The 14,774-nt window shown below is 39.8% G+C and overlaps 1 protein-coding gene across 2 annotated transcripts in view; it reads left to right on the top strand.

Annotated features, from left to right (window-relative positions):
* Nucleotides 1–14,774, top strand: part of LOC117343907 (integrin alpha-9-like) — a 58,961-nt gene that overhangs the window by 27,611 nt on the left and 16,576 nt on the right. For both annotated transcript variants that reach the window (XM_033906463.1, XM_033906462.1), the window contains exons 6-13: nt 220–277; nt 1,808–1,980; nt 3,344–3,400; nt 7,174–7,338; nt 8,873–8,978; nt 9,704–9,889; nt 10,721–10,906; nt 12,128–12,282. In XM_033906463.1, the coding sequence (XP_033762354.1) occupies nt 220–277; nt 1,808–1,980; nt 3,344–3,400; nt 7,174–7,338; nt 8,873–8,978; nt 9,704–9,889; nt 10,721–10,906; nt 12,128–12,282 (1,086 nt within the window). The remainder of the gene's footprint in view (nt 1–219; nt 278–1,807; nt 1,981–3,343; nt 3,401–7,173; nt 7,339–8,872; nt 8,979–9,703; nt 9,890–10,720; nt 10,907–12,127; nt 12,283–14,774) is intronic.

Genomic DNA, 14,774 nt, shown 5'->3' with positions numbered 1-14,774 from the left:
TGCAAATAAGCGGGTTGCTCTGTACTCATAAAGATTTTTACCATTAAATTTTAAATTCTTGTGTTAGAGTTGAGAATATCAGCTTGCTAAATCTCACTAATATTACTTTGTTTGTATATTGGATCACAAAAAGTGTTGTTGTCAATGAAAGGAACCTTCAAATTGATACAAAATATATTTGAATTTTTCTGTATATAATACTGTGGGTTTTATTTTCAGGGTCAGTCAAGTGTGATTGAGAAAGCTATAGGAGCACCTGGTATATATGAAGCTTCAGGTAGGTTAACTTGAACTGTGTCATTCAAAATTCCTTGCCATGATAGATGTGGTTACCGAGAATGATTACACTTTGTATGTGTGCCTCTATAACCATAACTGACGTTCTTATCGTTTATATTGAATTAGCAATCATAGAAGAAATTCCCCTATCATTTTGGAAAAAGGTTTGTGGTCAGCGATCAAATTGGTAATAATATTTACAAAAATAGTTTGAATTTTATACAATAAGACTTACTGACAATCTACATTGTAGGTGATACTTTATGTTCTGATGGCCTAATTAATTTTTAGCTTCATCTGTGCTATTATAATAGCAAACCTGCCCACTGCCATATCATACCTGTCCACTTCCATGTCATACCTGTCCACTTCCATGTCATACCTGTCCACTTCCATGTAATACCTGTCCACTTCCATATCATACCTGTCCACTTCCATATCATACCTGTCCACTTCCATATCAAACCTGTCGACTTCCATATCATACCTGTCCACTTCCATATCATACCTGTCCACTTCCATATCATACCTGTCAACTTCCATATCATACCTGTCCACTTCCATGTCATACTTGCCCACTTCCATGTCATACCTGTCCACTTCCATATCATACCTGTCCACTTCCATATCAAACCTGTCCACTTCCATATCATACCTGTCCACTTCCATATCATACCTGTCCACTTCCATATCATACCTGTCCACTTCCATATCATACTTGCCCACTTCCATATCATACCTGTCCACTTCCATGTCATACCTGCCCACTTTCATAGAAAAACCTGCCCACTGCCATATCAGTTCGATATTGGAACCAGTTGGAAAAGTTGAGACATTTTGCAGGATCCTAAAGTAAAAGCTTAAAGTGAAACTATTGGAGGCTTCCTGGATAACAGGAAGATTGACTAAACAAACAGACAGGCTTGTAATCCTGACAGAACACGATTTATTCTATAGAGATATATTACTATGTCATGTAAAGATTGACTGCTATGTTGGATCTTTATCCCAAAGACTTTTGGATGATGATCTCCATATTTTGATTGTCGGTTTGATACTAACAGTAAAAAGCCACCTGTTAAAATTTTAAATATTAGTTGTGCCTCCCTTATCAGTAAACTTACATATTGTTTGTTTAATCACACATCAGAACAGCTGTAAAAAAATTATTTGCTTAGATAGAATCTGTGCAAGGGGTTTCAATGTTTGCAGAAACTGGACACACACACGAGTTTATTTGGTTGGTTACTGGTTTAACGTCTACTTTCATTTTTGTTGACCGTGTTCAGGCTACGTGAGGGGGCCGGTGGTCAAGTCCTACAGTACCTGTATCCTCCTCAGGGGAGGCTTGTCCTATCCATCCGCTACATCCTCAGGGTCAGAGTGTCCTAGGACAGGCTTGGGTGTGGGTCCTTCTCGGTCCTGTGTCCATATGCAACCAAGAGAAAAGCTTTTGAGGTTATGAACTGTAGTAAAGATGATTAAGAGTCTAGTAAAATAATCACTGATTGGTTGTTATCTTTGACAGGGGGTGTGGTCAAACATACGACCTTTGATCAGACGACTGATGTCATAAATTTCCCAACCTTGAGCCAGACCCAGGGTCAGTTGTATGGGTATACAGTGACCTATGGAAAGCTGTATGGTGGCAACGCTTACAACATGATAACGGGCGGACCTCGTGATTCCATGACCGGCCAGGTAACACGCATGTTCCAAATATTCTAGAAATCTTTTTATACTGCGACAACTTTTCAGCCAAAGATGTTACTAAAAAGAGTTTGTCAGGAAACAATTAAAAGGTTAATGATAGTACCGTAAACTTACATATATTGAAGTACATGTACTTGAATTTAAGCACATTTTCAAGTTTTAACAGATTTGTGCATTGGTGATTTAATTGGTGGATTCACAATGATTGAAATACAAATCAATATGATGATTTAGGCAATCATGATTTAGCACACTATTTTAAATATGAAAAATTATTAAGAAAAGGTTGGCCCTCAAATGTGTATGTTAGGTTAGGATCATTATTGGTAATTTATTTCAGGATTAGCTTTTAAATTTATTCATGTGTTTGGTTTAATTTTCAGAAAAGGTTTATGCAGTGTTAGTAGATTTTTAAGCCTGAAAGGCACATATTGTATTGAAAATCAACTAAGTGGTTTATGATTTCAACTGCTTCTTCATCAAATATCCCTGTCTCACTTTTGGCATTTTTTTTAGCATTTGTCCCTGAGAGGAATGCTTTTGGTTCTGTCCCCTGGTCAAGACATAGTATAGTCTGTAAAATTCTAGTTATATTTCCTAGTGCTCACCACTCAGCATTTTGTGAATTGGAACTGGTTTGCCTGTTGTCACTATAATGTGACCTTGTGGGGTGTCCTGCTGGAAGTTTTCGGAAGTATACTTCAGTGAGGTAGCACTATAGAATCAATTCTGTGCTATCACAAGGAGACAAACACCGGTACACAGCCTCTCAAAACACTCGCATGCATCTCACACACAAGGAAGACTGACCTTAAATGACAGCTGTTTTTAAAGATATTAAACAATACTAAACCAAATCATTCAAATGTTCAACTACAGTGATCAGAATAATGGGGTCAGAAGTATGACTTTCTCAGTAAGAGTTTCATCAGTCACTGAGTTATAAGGAAATAATTTATATGTAGAATACTAGCCCAAGTTTCCTCAGGCCCTGACACCAGATTTGGACATTCTTACTGCTAGACATGTTGTCAGGGCCAGAGGAAACTTGGGCTAGTAGAAAACTAACTATTTCATTAATTAGTATTACTAAAAATTACTTAAGAATTAATACAATTGACACTATTTACAGGAAGAGTCACATACATGTAGAAAGTCTTGACAATATTCCCTTACTGAAAAAGAAATTCCTATAAAACTTAATGCTTTTGCTTTTGACCAGCCAATTATCATTTATTTCTACTTCAAAATTTCCCAAATAATTTTTTTTTTTTTAATTTTCGATTTTCATGTCACTAAGTTCCACAACTTAATACATGCACATGTACAAGTATATTATATTTTTTGCCAGGTTAAAATCCTACAGGACAAGACAAATAACTTAGAACAGCAACTGCCCGGTGAACAGGTAAGGAATGGAGGCTTGTCTGTTATATACAGTTGTAGTATAGTGATGGAAGAACAGGTAAGGGATGTTATATAGTATAGTGATGGGGAACAGGTAAGGGATGGAGGTTTGTCTGTTATATACAATTGTAGTATAGTGATGGAAGAACAGGTAAGGGATGTTATATAGTATAGTGATGGGGAACAGGTAAGGGATGGAGGTTTGTCTGTTATATAGTATAGTGATGGGAGAACAGGTAAGGGATGGAGGCTTAATTGTCTGTTATATAGTATAGTGATGGGAGAACAGGTAAGGGATGGAGGCTTAATTGTCTGTTATATAGTAAAGTGATAGGCGAACAGGTAAGGGATGGAGGTTTGTCCGTTATATAGTATAGTGATGGGGGAACAGGTATGGGATGGAGGCTTGTCTGTTATATAGTATAGTGATGGGAGAACAGGTAAGGGATGGAGGCTTAATTGTCTGTTATATAGTATAGTGATGGGGGAACAGGTAAGGGATGGAGGCTTGTCTGTTATATAGTATAGTGATGGGGGAACAGGTATGGGATGTAGGCTTGTCTGTTATATAGTATAGTGATGGGGGAACAGGTAAGGGATGGAGGTTTGTCTGTTATATAGTATAGTGATGGGGGAACAGGTAAGGGATGGAGGCTTGTCTGTTATATAGTATAGTGATGGGAGAACAGGTAAGGGATGGAGGTTTGTCTGTTATAAAGTATAGTGATGGGAGAACAGGTAAGGGATGGAGGCTTGTCTGTTATATAGTATAGTGATGGGAGAACAGGTATGGGATGGAGGCTTGTCTGTTATATAGTATAATGATGGGGGAACAGGTATGGGATGGAGGCTTGTCTGTTATATAGTATAGTGATGGGGGAACAGGTAAGGGATGGAGGTTTGTCTGTTATATAGTATAGTGATGGGGGAACAGGTAAGGGATGGAGGCTTGTCTGTTATATAGTATAGTGATGGGAGAACAGGTAAGGGATGGAGGTTTGTCTGTTATATAGTATAGTGATGGGAGAACAGGTAAGGGATGGAGGCTTAATTGTCTGTTATGTAGTATAGTGATGGGAGAACAGGTAAGGGATGGAGGTTTGTCTGTTATATAGTACAGTGATGGGGGAACAGGTAAGGGATGGAGGTTTGTCTGTTATATAGTATAGTGATGGGGGAACAGGTAAGGGATGGAGGTTTGTCTGTTATATAGTATAGTGATGGGAGAACAGGTAAGGGATGGAGGCTTGTCTGTTATATAGTATAGTGATGGGAGAACAGGTAAGGGATGGAGGTTTGTCTGTTATATAGTATAGTGATGGGAGAACAGGTAAGGGATGGAGGCTTGTCTGTTATATAGTATAGTGATGGGAGAACAGGTAAGGGATGGAGGCTTGTCTGTTATATAGTATAGTGATGGGAAAACAGGTAAGGGATGGAGGCTTGTCTGTTATAGTATAGTGATGGGAGAACAGGTAAGGGACGGAGGCTTGTCTGTTATATAGTATAGTGATGGGAAAACAGGTAAGGGATGGAGGCTTGTCTGTTATAGTATAGTGATGGCGGAACAGGTAAGGGACGGAGGTTTGTCTGTTATATAGTATAGTGATGGGAGAACAGGTAAGGGATGGAGGTTTGTCTGTTATATAGTATAGTGATGGGGGAACAGGTAAGGGATGGAGGCTTAATTGTCTGTTATATAGTATAGTGATGGGAGAACAGGTAAGGGATGGAGGTTTGTCTGTTATATAGTATAGTAATGGGAGAACAGGTAAGGGATGGAGGTTTGTCTGTTATATAGTATAGTGATGGGGGAACAGGTAAGGGATGGAGGTTTGTCTGTTATATAGTATAGTGATGGGAGAATAGGTAAGGGATGGAGGTTTGTCTGTTATATAGTATAGTGATGGGAGAACAGGTAAGGGATGGAGGCTTAATTGTCTGTTATATAGTATAGTGATGGGAGAACAGGTAAGGGATGGAGGCTTGTCTGTTATATAGTATAGTGATGGGAGAACAGGTAAGGGATGGAGGTTTGTCTGTTATATAGTATAGTGATGGGAGAACAGGTAAGGGATGGAGGCTTGTCTGTTATATAGTATAGTGATGGGAGAACAGGTATGGGATGGAGGCTTGTCTGTTATATAGTATAGTGATGGGGGAACAGGTAAGGGATGGAGGTTTGTCTGTTATATAGTATAGTGATGGGGGAACAGGTAAGAGATGGAGGCTTGTCTGTTATATAGTATAGTGATGGGAGAACAGGTAAGGGATGGAGGTTTGTCTGTTATATAGTATAGTGATGGGAGAACAGGTAAGGGATGGAGGCTTAATTGTCTGTTATGTAGTATAGTGATGGGAGAACAGGTAAGGGATGGAGGTTTGTCTGTTATATAGTACAGTGATGGGGGAACAGGTAAGGGATGGAGGTTTGTCTGTTATATAGTATAGTGATGGGGGAACAGGTAAGGGATGGAGGTTTGTCTGTTATATAGTATAGTGATGGGGGAACAGGTAAGGGATGGAGGCTTGTCTGTTATATAGTATAGTGATGGGAGAACAGGTAAGGGATGGAGGTTTGTCTGTTATATAGTATAGTGATGGGAGAACAGGTAAGGGATGGAGGCTTGTCTGTTATATAGTATAGTGATGGGAGAACAGGTAAGGGATGGAGGCTTGTCTGTTATATAGTATAGTGATGGGAAAACAGGTAAGGGATGGAGGCTTGTCTGTTATAGTATAGTGATGGGAGAACAGGTAAGGGACGGAGGCTTGTCTGTTATATAGTATAGTGATGGGAAAACAGGTAAGGGATGGAGGCTTGTCTGTTATAGTATAGTGATGGCGGAACAGGTAAGGGACGGAGGCTTGTCTGTTATATAGTATAGTGATGGGGGAACCGGTAAGGGATGGAGGTTTGTCTGTTATATAGTATAGTGATGGGAGAACAGGTAAGGGATGGAGGCTTGTCTGTAATATAGTATAGTGATGGGGGAACAGGTAAGGGATGGAGGTTTGTCTGTTATATAGTATAGTGATGGGAGAACAGGTAAGGGATGGAGGCTTGTCTGTTATATAGTATAGTGATGGGAGAACAGGTAAGGGATGGAGGCTTGTCTGTTATATAGTATAGTGATGGGAGAACAGGTAAGGGATGGAGGCTTAATTGTCTGTTATATAGTATAGTGATGGGAGAACAGGTAAGGGATGGAGGTTTGTCTGTTATATAGTATAGTGATGGGAGAACTGGTAAGGGACGGAGGCTTGTCTGTTATATAGTATAGTGATGGGAGAACAGGTAAGGGATGGAGGTTTGTTTTAGTATCCTGGTACTTACCTTATATGGGATACAAATCTCATATAACACCAGGTGCATTTTGCAATCCCCAGATTTTGTATGTGGTTAAATACCACACACTAAAATGAGATTCTTTAGTTTAGTCTATCATTTGTCATTCTGAATTTTGTTTGGAGGTAGGGAATTTATGAATTGCTTGTTATGCTCTGTAATGCTTAATACTAATGAAATTAATTGTAAAATTACAAAAAGTGAGCCTTCAATATATATGTAGTTAAAATGTTCATCAATAAATCTTTTTACACATCTAAGGGGAAGGTAGACAGACATTTTCACCTGCATGTTCACAGTGTCCAGTGAACAGAACATTCTGGCATTTTTAGCTCATTTACTTTACATACATGCTGTTGTTTGTTAGTACTAAGTATTTATTGTTGATGTTTCTATGTTTACTGACTCGTAATCTTGTGTTACAGGTAGGGAGTTATTTTGGGGCGGCCCTCGCCACGACTCCTCTACAAACTGGTGAACCGGAGTACCTTCTGGTGGGGGCTCCTATGTACGCTGGCTATGACAGGATTAACTGGGATACCATTGCAGAGATCGGCAAAGTTTACATCTATAAATACGACTCTGGTGCTGTAAGTTAAACTATTACTACACCCAAATCTCGAACTTTTCATAGTAAAGCTTGTCGAGATTTCTTTTTGTGAGATAGATGTCCTGGAGTAGGACAGAATATCAAAGTGCATTAGTTAAAAGTATGTTGGTATAGAAATATTTTACTGTGCATTTTTCTTGACATCAAAACTGCCAGACAAACTTCATTTAAAGTTACTGCAGATTTTAGGCTGATCTGTCTACTGAGAGTTATTTCCCTTTTTACTTGGTTTTGTTTCTGCATTTACTGTCTGGTCGAGAATGATACACGGATATACATTAAGTTTTAGTATTCAAGATGTCTGCCATAACTTCAGTTTGATGCAAAAATTATAATTAATATCATTATGACTTTAATTATCTAATATATTAATTGTGAATTGATAAATTAATGTTATATTAACAATTTTTGTATCCAAGAAATTTTCATAGCCCTTTAATTTAGGTTTAAGAAGCATTGAACTTATTGTTTCCCCCTGATTGTTCATCATATTATTATTTCTTCATCATAGTATTTTTTCCTCTATTTTCGCTGTTAAGGTTTTTGACACTTTTCAAAAAATCATAAGTTGGATCTTAAACAAACTTTGAGGGATTATTGCTGATGGCATCTTAACAAACAACTTTTATTTTTTCTGAAAACCATCCAAGAAATCTGTTTTGTTAATGGACAATTTACCTTTTTCTGAAAATGCAAAATGTAAATGTTAAATTTAATTGACATAGATTGACTACCTTGACATACTCCAGTGGGAATATTAAACAGTACTGAATTGTCTGATGTTTAAGATTTCTATTTTTGGATTTTAAAAAATTGCTGGCAGTTTCTGGCCTCAAATTGTAGGTATTGCCTGATTTTGGAAAATATTTTGGATTTTTAGAAATTTGGTATATATCAGTTTAGAAGGATGCCTTAAACAATGGCAGCAGTTTTGAAAAGCTTGAATGCCATGGCATTATGAAATCAAAGCCTCTGATTGGTCATAAATGTAGATATTGTCCAATTTTGATTTAATTTGGTATGTATGTGATTCACAATGCTACAAATACAACTGGGCTTTCATTTCTTGATTAAAAAAATGGCCCCATTTTGCTCTCTTTTGATTGGTGGAAATTTAGATTTTCAGTTTCAATGAAATATGGTGTTAAAAGGTATTATGACATAAGAGACAATGTTGGGGTTTCTTTAAGCTTCATTATCAACTGTGGGGGTAGTTTGGTGGGAAATTCAGTAATGGGCTCCATTGTAATCAACTTTAATTTCAAAAGATAAAATTAAAAGCTGAAATTTCTGGACGATGTTGATAGGGTGAAAGTATGTAATTTTTGGTATTGTATATAAATATATAAATGCCTAATATATTCTTGTTTTTATAATTAATCATATGTAGTCTTTTCATGAAGATTTAGCATTTTGAAGAGATTACGATATTAAACTTTGACATTCTTTGAAGATAAATCTTAAATTGTCATTCAATCATTCAGTCTTTGTATTATAAAATATTTGTTTTGTAGGGAAAGATGGTACAAACACAAGCACTGAATGGAAGTCAATCGCAAAGATCACGATTTGGCACGGCCATTGCAGGTCTTAATGACATCAATGGAGACACTTACTATGGTAATACATGTTACCAAGGATAACACATGTTCTCATAATGATAATCCATTTGTGGGGATCAATGATAATCCATTTGTGGGGATCAATGATAATCCATTTGTGGGGATCAATGATAATCCATTTGTGGGGATCAATGATAATCCATTTGTGGGGATCAATGATAATCCATTTGTGGGGATCATGTTCTGAAACCCCAAATTCCACTTCATTATATGCATGCATGAACTTTTTGTTTTATATATTAATTAAACATGATAAATAAATAATAAAATAATAAATAAACTGCCATTGTAAATATAAAATATAGTCTACATGTCTAACAAAGTTAAATGAACCTATAGGGAAAAAGCAATTCATTAACTTGTTAAAGTGGAAGTTGAGGTTCAGATTTTCAATATACAGTGTATAAAAGCCATCTGGATTCTTTGATCAAATGCAAGCTTGCAAAGTTAAAGAAGATCATATATCATAATGAAAGTAATCCTGATTGACTACCATATAAAGTAATCCTGATTGACTACCATATAAAGTAATCCTGATTGACTACCATATAAAGTAATCCTGATTGACTACCATATAAAGTAATCCTGATTGACTACCATATAAAGTAATCCTGATTGACTACCATATAAAGTAATCCTGATTGACTACCATATAAAGTAATCCTGATTGACTACCATATAAAGTAATCCTGATTGACTACCATATAAAAAACAAATCTTCAGATATTGCCGTTGGTGCTCCCTATGAAGATGAAGGACGTGGAGTTGTGTATATATATAATGGCTATAAAGGAGGATTCTGGCCCCTGGAGACTCAGAGGATAAAGGGACGAGACATAAGCTCAGATCTGATGACATTTGGGGCGGCCATTTCTAAGCCCTTCCTGTACAACAACGACACATACTATGGTGAGAATGCCAGTGGGGCTTGGTAATTGTTCAGAAACTTCTATCATTTTGAAATCATTGTTTTGCAAATTCAAAATCAGTTATATTCATTGATACTTGTGAAAAGAGTGGATCAGTTTGGGGTTTACAGTGTTAAATACAGTTTCTGTCACTCAACTAGTGGAGCATTCTTTTTTCGTCAAGGAAGTTGGTTAATATGGAATACTATGCCAGAGACCCTGGTTCAATTCCTGTTTGGGCACTTAGCAGAAATGTGTTTTTCCTGTATTCTTTCACAAACTAAGCACTTTTACTCAGGAAAGCGTGAGACGGGGAAGAGGAGGGGAGGCATGCATCATTATATGTCTAGGAGTGCCACTACTATAAGTCCTTTTCATATAAATGTGATGAGATTTCAACTAGACTTACCAGCAATATTCCTTATACATTGTGTGTATTCTATAACATGTAGAATTTACCTCCCCATTTAGGAAAGCTAAAATGACCCAGACCCTTTGTTACAAGACTACAATTAATTTCATTATTATACAAATACTATGTGTTTGCCCCTGGATGACAGTTCTAGTTTCATTTATATGTATACCAGTTTCCTACAGTGTTCATATTTCCATGCCCCACCATGTTTACATTTAGTTTTACCAATGTCTCTTCATTCCACTCCATCCCAGCCCATATTATCATCACAGGAAATTCTACATCTGATATATACTAGTGGTCATCAATCAAGATAAAAGGGTCAAAGATCAGATTTTACCTTCTGAATGGGACCGAACCAATGACATACCTTGAGAATTGTTCATTCGTTATATGTCACACTTTTACTGTTTACAGACACACTGATTGGAGCCTTCATGTCCGACAAAGCAGTCCTGGTTTACTCCCAGCCAACCATCAACATGCAGGTTACCATGGCGATAGGTGGGCCTATAACTAATGACATTGTGAAGGAGGGCACAGAAAGGTTCACTGTGGAAGTCTGCTTCTCTTACCAAGGAAAGGATCTCCCTAAAACAGCAGGTAAGTATAGACAATCAGTCTACTGTCCTACTCATGTCCTACCTATGCCCTATCCTTGCCCTACACATTTCCTACCTATGTTCTACCCGTGCCCTACCCATGCCGTACCCTTGCCCTACCCATGCCGTACCCTTGCCCTACCCATGCGCTACCCTTGCCCCACCCATGCTCTACCCGTGCCCTACCCATGCCGTACCCTTGCCCCACCCATGCCCCACATATGCCCTACCCTTGCCCTACCCATGCCGTACCCGTGCCCTACCCATGCGCTACCCTTGCCCCACCCATGCCCCACCCATGCCCCACCCTTTCCCCACATATGCCCTACTCAGGCCATACCCTTGCCCCATCCTTGCCCTACCAATGCCCTATCCTTGCCCTACCCTGGCTCTATCTCTGTCCTTGTACTACCCTGACCCTACCCTTACCCTACTCTTGTCATACTTTGCCCTACTCATGCCCTACCCTTGCCCTCCATCCCAACCCACACACCTTTCATGCAAACCCACACACCCTTCATGCCAACCCACACACCCTCCATGCCAACCCACACACCCTTCATGCCAACCCACACACCCTTCATGCCAACCCACACACCCTTCATGCCAACCCACACACCCTTCATGCCCTACCCTTGCCCTACCCATGCAATACCCATGCCCTTCATGCCAACCTACACACCCTTCATGCCAAACCCACACCCTCCATGTCACCCTTCATGTACAATGTTTGGTATGCAAGTATATTGTGTACGGCCAGATAAAACTTGTTAAGGATCAAATATGTAGTTTGGCCTTTTTTGACCAGGTCATATGGTTTTGTTAAGAAGATATGCTGAATACTCTTCATATTTTTTCTGTAATAAAAAGTTGATAATATCTTCGTGCAGAATTTAATTTCTCTATGTTTGTTGCCATAAAATATAATGTGAATTACCAGGTGAATATATATATATACACAACACAACTATATATAAACACACAACTTTATAGAAGGTTTTACTGCAAAATATTAAGAAGGTTGGTTTGCTCAAAATTTGATACCCATGAACTAGGTCTAACTCCAACAACTGTTAAATATTACTGCTGTGAAATTCAACAACTATTGATACGGTACTTTCTATGTAGACCTTTTTGCTGAACACATTAGATATTTATCAAGTTATAAAAAGTCAGTGAAAACTATACACTTGAATGTAACAAAGTACTATTTGTTTTACAGTTGTGGAGTTTACAGTGGATGTTGATACCAATTCTAATGGAAAACGTCGCAGAGTCATTCTAGAGACAGGAGGCTACAATGTCAGTGGAAGTAAGATTGTACAGAAAGCATTAGAAGAAACCTGTGTCCTACCTCCGTACACTGTCATAGTACAGGTGAGTGTCTACCTCCGTACACTGTCATAGTACAGGTGAGTGTCTACCTCCGTACACTGTCATAGTACAGGTGAGTGTCCTACCTCCATACACTGTCATAGTACAGGTGAGTGTCTACCTCCATACACTGTCATAGTACAGGTGAGTGTCTACCTCCATACACTGTCATAGTACAGGTGAGTGTCTACCTCCGTACACTGTCATAGTACAGGTGAGTGTCTACCTCCGTACACTGTCATAGTACAGGTGAGTGTCTACCTCCATACACTGTCATAGTACAGGTGAGTGTCTACCTCCGTACACTGTCATAGTACAGGTGAGTGTCCTACCTCTGTACACTGTCATAGTACAGGTAAGTGTCCTACCTCCATACACTGTCATAGTACAGGTGAGTGTCCTACCTCCGTACACTGTCATAGTACAGGTGAGTGTCTACCTCTGTACACTGTCATAGTACAGGTGAGTGTCTACCTCTGTACACTGTCATAGTACAGGTGAGTGTCCTACCTCTGTACACTGTCATAGTACAGGTAAGTGTCCTACCTCCATACACTGTCATAGTACAGGTGAGTGTCTACCTCCGTACACTGTCATAGTACAGGTGAGTGTCTACCTCTATACTCCATCCTAGTACAGGTGAGTGTCCTACCTCTATACTCCATCCTAGTACAGGTGAGTGTCTCCCTCCGTACTCCATCATAGTACAGGTGAGTGTCTACCTCTGTACTCCATCCTAGTACAGGTGAGTTTCCTACCTCTGTACTCCATCCTAGTACAGGTGAGTGTCCTACCTCTGTATTCCATCCTAGTACAGGTGAGTGTCTCCCTCTGTACTCCATCCTAGTACAGGTGAGTGTCTACCTCTGTACTCCATCCTAGTATAGGTGAGTGTCTACCTCTGTACTCCATCCTAGTACAGGTGAGTGTCTACCTCTGTACTCCATCCTAGTACAGGTGAGTGTCTCCCTCTGTACTCCATCCTAGTACAGGTGAGTGTCCTACCTCTGTACTCCATCCTAGTACAGGTGAGTGTCTACCTCTATACTCCATCCTAGTACAGGTGAGCGTCTACCTCTGTACTCCATCCTAGTACAGGTGAGTGTCTACCTCTGTACTCCATCCTAGTACAGGTGAGTGTCTACCTCTATACTCCATCCTTGTACAGGTGAGTGTCTACCTCTATACTCCATCCTAGTACAGGTGAGTGTCCTACCTCTGTACTCCATCCTAGTACAGGTGAGTGTCTACCTCTGTACACTGTCATAGTACAGGTGAGTGTCCTACCTCTGTACACTGTCATAGTACAGGTGAGTGTCTACCTCCGTACACTGTCATAGTACAGGTGAGTGTCCTACCTCTGTACTCCATCCTAGTAAAGGTGAGTGTCTACCTCTATACTCCATCCTTGTACAGGTGAGTGTCTACCTCTATACTCCATCCTAGTACAGGTAAGTGTCCTACCTCTGTATTCCATCCTAGTACAGGTGAGTGTCTACCTCTGTACACTGTCATAGTACAGTTGAGTGTCCTACCTCTGTACTCCATCCTAGTACAGGTGAGTGTCCTACCTCTGTACTCCATCCTAGTACAGGTGAGTGTCTCCCTCTGTACTCCATCCTAGTACAGGTGAGTGTCCTACCTCTGTACACTGTCATAGTACAGGTGAGTGTCTACCTCTGTACTCCATCCTAGTACAGGTGAGTGTCTACCTCTATACTCCATCCTAGTACAGGTGAGTGTCCTACCTCTGTACTCCATCCTAGTAAAGGTGAGTGTATACCTCTGTACTCCATCCTAGTACAGGTGAGTGTCCTACCTCTGTACTCCATCCTAGTACAGGTGAGTGTCTCCCTCTGTATTCCATCCTAGTACAGGTGAGTGTATACCTCCGTACACTGTCATAGTACATGTGAGTGTCTACCTCTATACTCCATCCTAGTACAGGTGAGTGTCCTACCTCTGTACTCCATCCTAGTACAGGTGAGTGTCTACCTCTGTACTCCATCCTAGTACAGGTGAGTGTCTCCCTCTGTATTCCATCCTAGTACAGGTGAGTGTCCTACCTCTGTACTCCATCCTAGTAAAGGTGAGTGTCTCCCTCTGTACTCCATCCTAGTACAGGTGAGTGTCCTACCTCCGTACACTGTCATAGTACAGGTGAGTGTCCTACCTCTGTACTCCATCCTAGTACAGGTGAGTTTCCTACCTCTGTACTCCATCCTAGTACAGGTGAGTTTCCTACCTCTGTACTCCATCCTAGTACAGGTGAGTGTCCTACCTCTGTACTCCATCCTAGTACAGGTGAGTGTCTCCCTCTGTATTCCATCCTAGTACAGGTGAGTGTATACCTCCGTACACTGTCATAGTACAGGTGAGTGTCTACCTCTATACTCCATCCTAGTACAGGTGAGTGTCCTACCTCTGTACTCCATCCTAGTACAGGTGAGTGTCTACCTCTGTACACTGTCATAGTACAGGTGAGTGTATACCTC

The sequence above is a fragment of the Pecten maximus genome, chromosome 15 (genome assembly GCF_902652985.1).
Source record: "Pecten maximus chromosome 15, xPecMax1.1, whole genome shotgun sequence".
In the NCBI taxonomy this organism is placed as follows: domain Eukaryota; kingdom Metazoa; phylum Mollusca; class Bivalvia; order Pectinida; family Pectinidae; genus Pecten; species Pecten maximus.
This window is presented reverse-complemented; position numbering and strand designations above follow the sequence as displayed.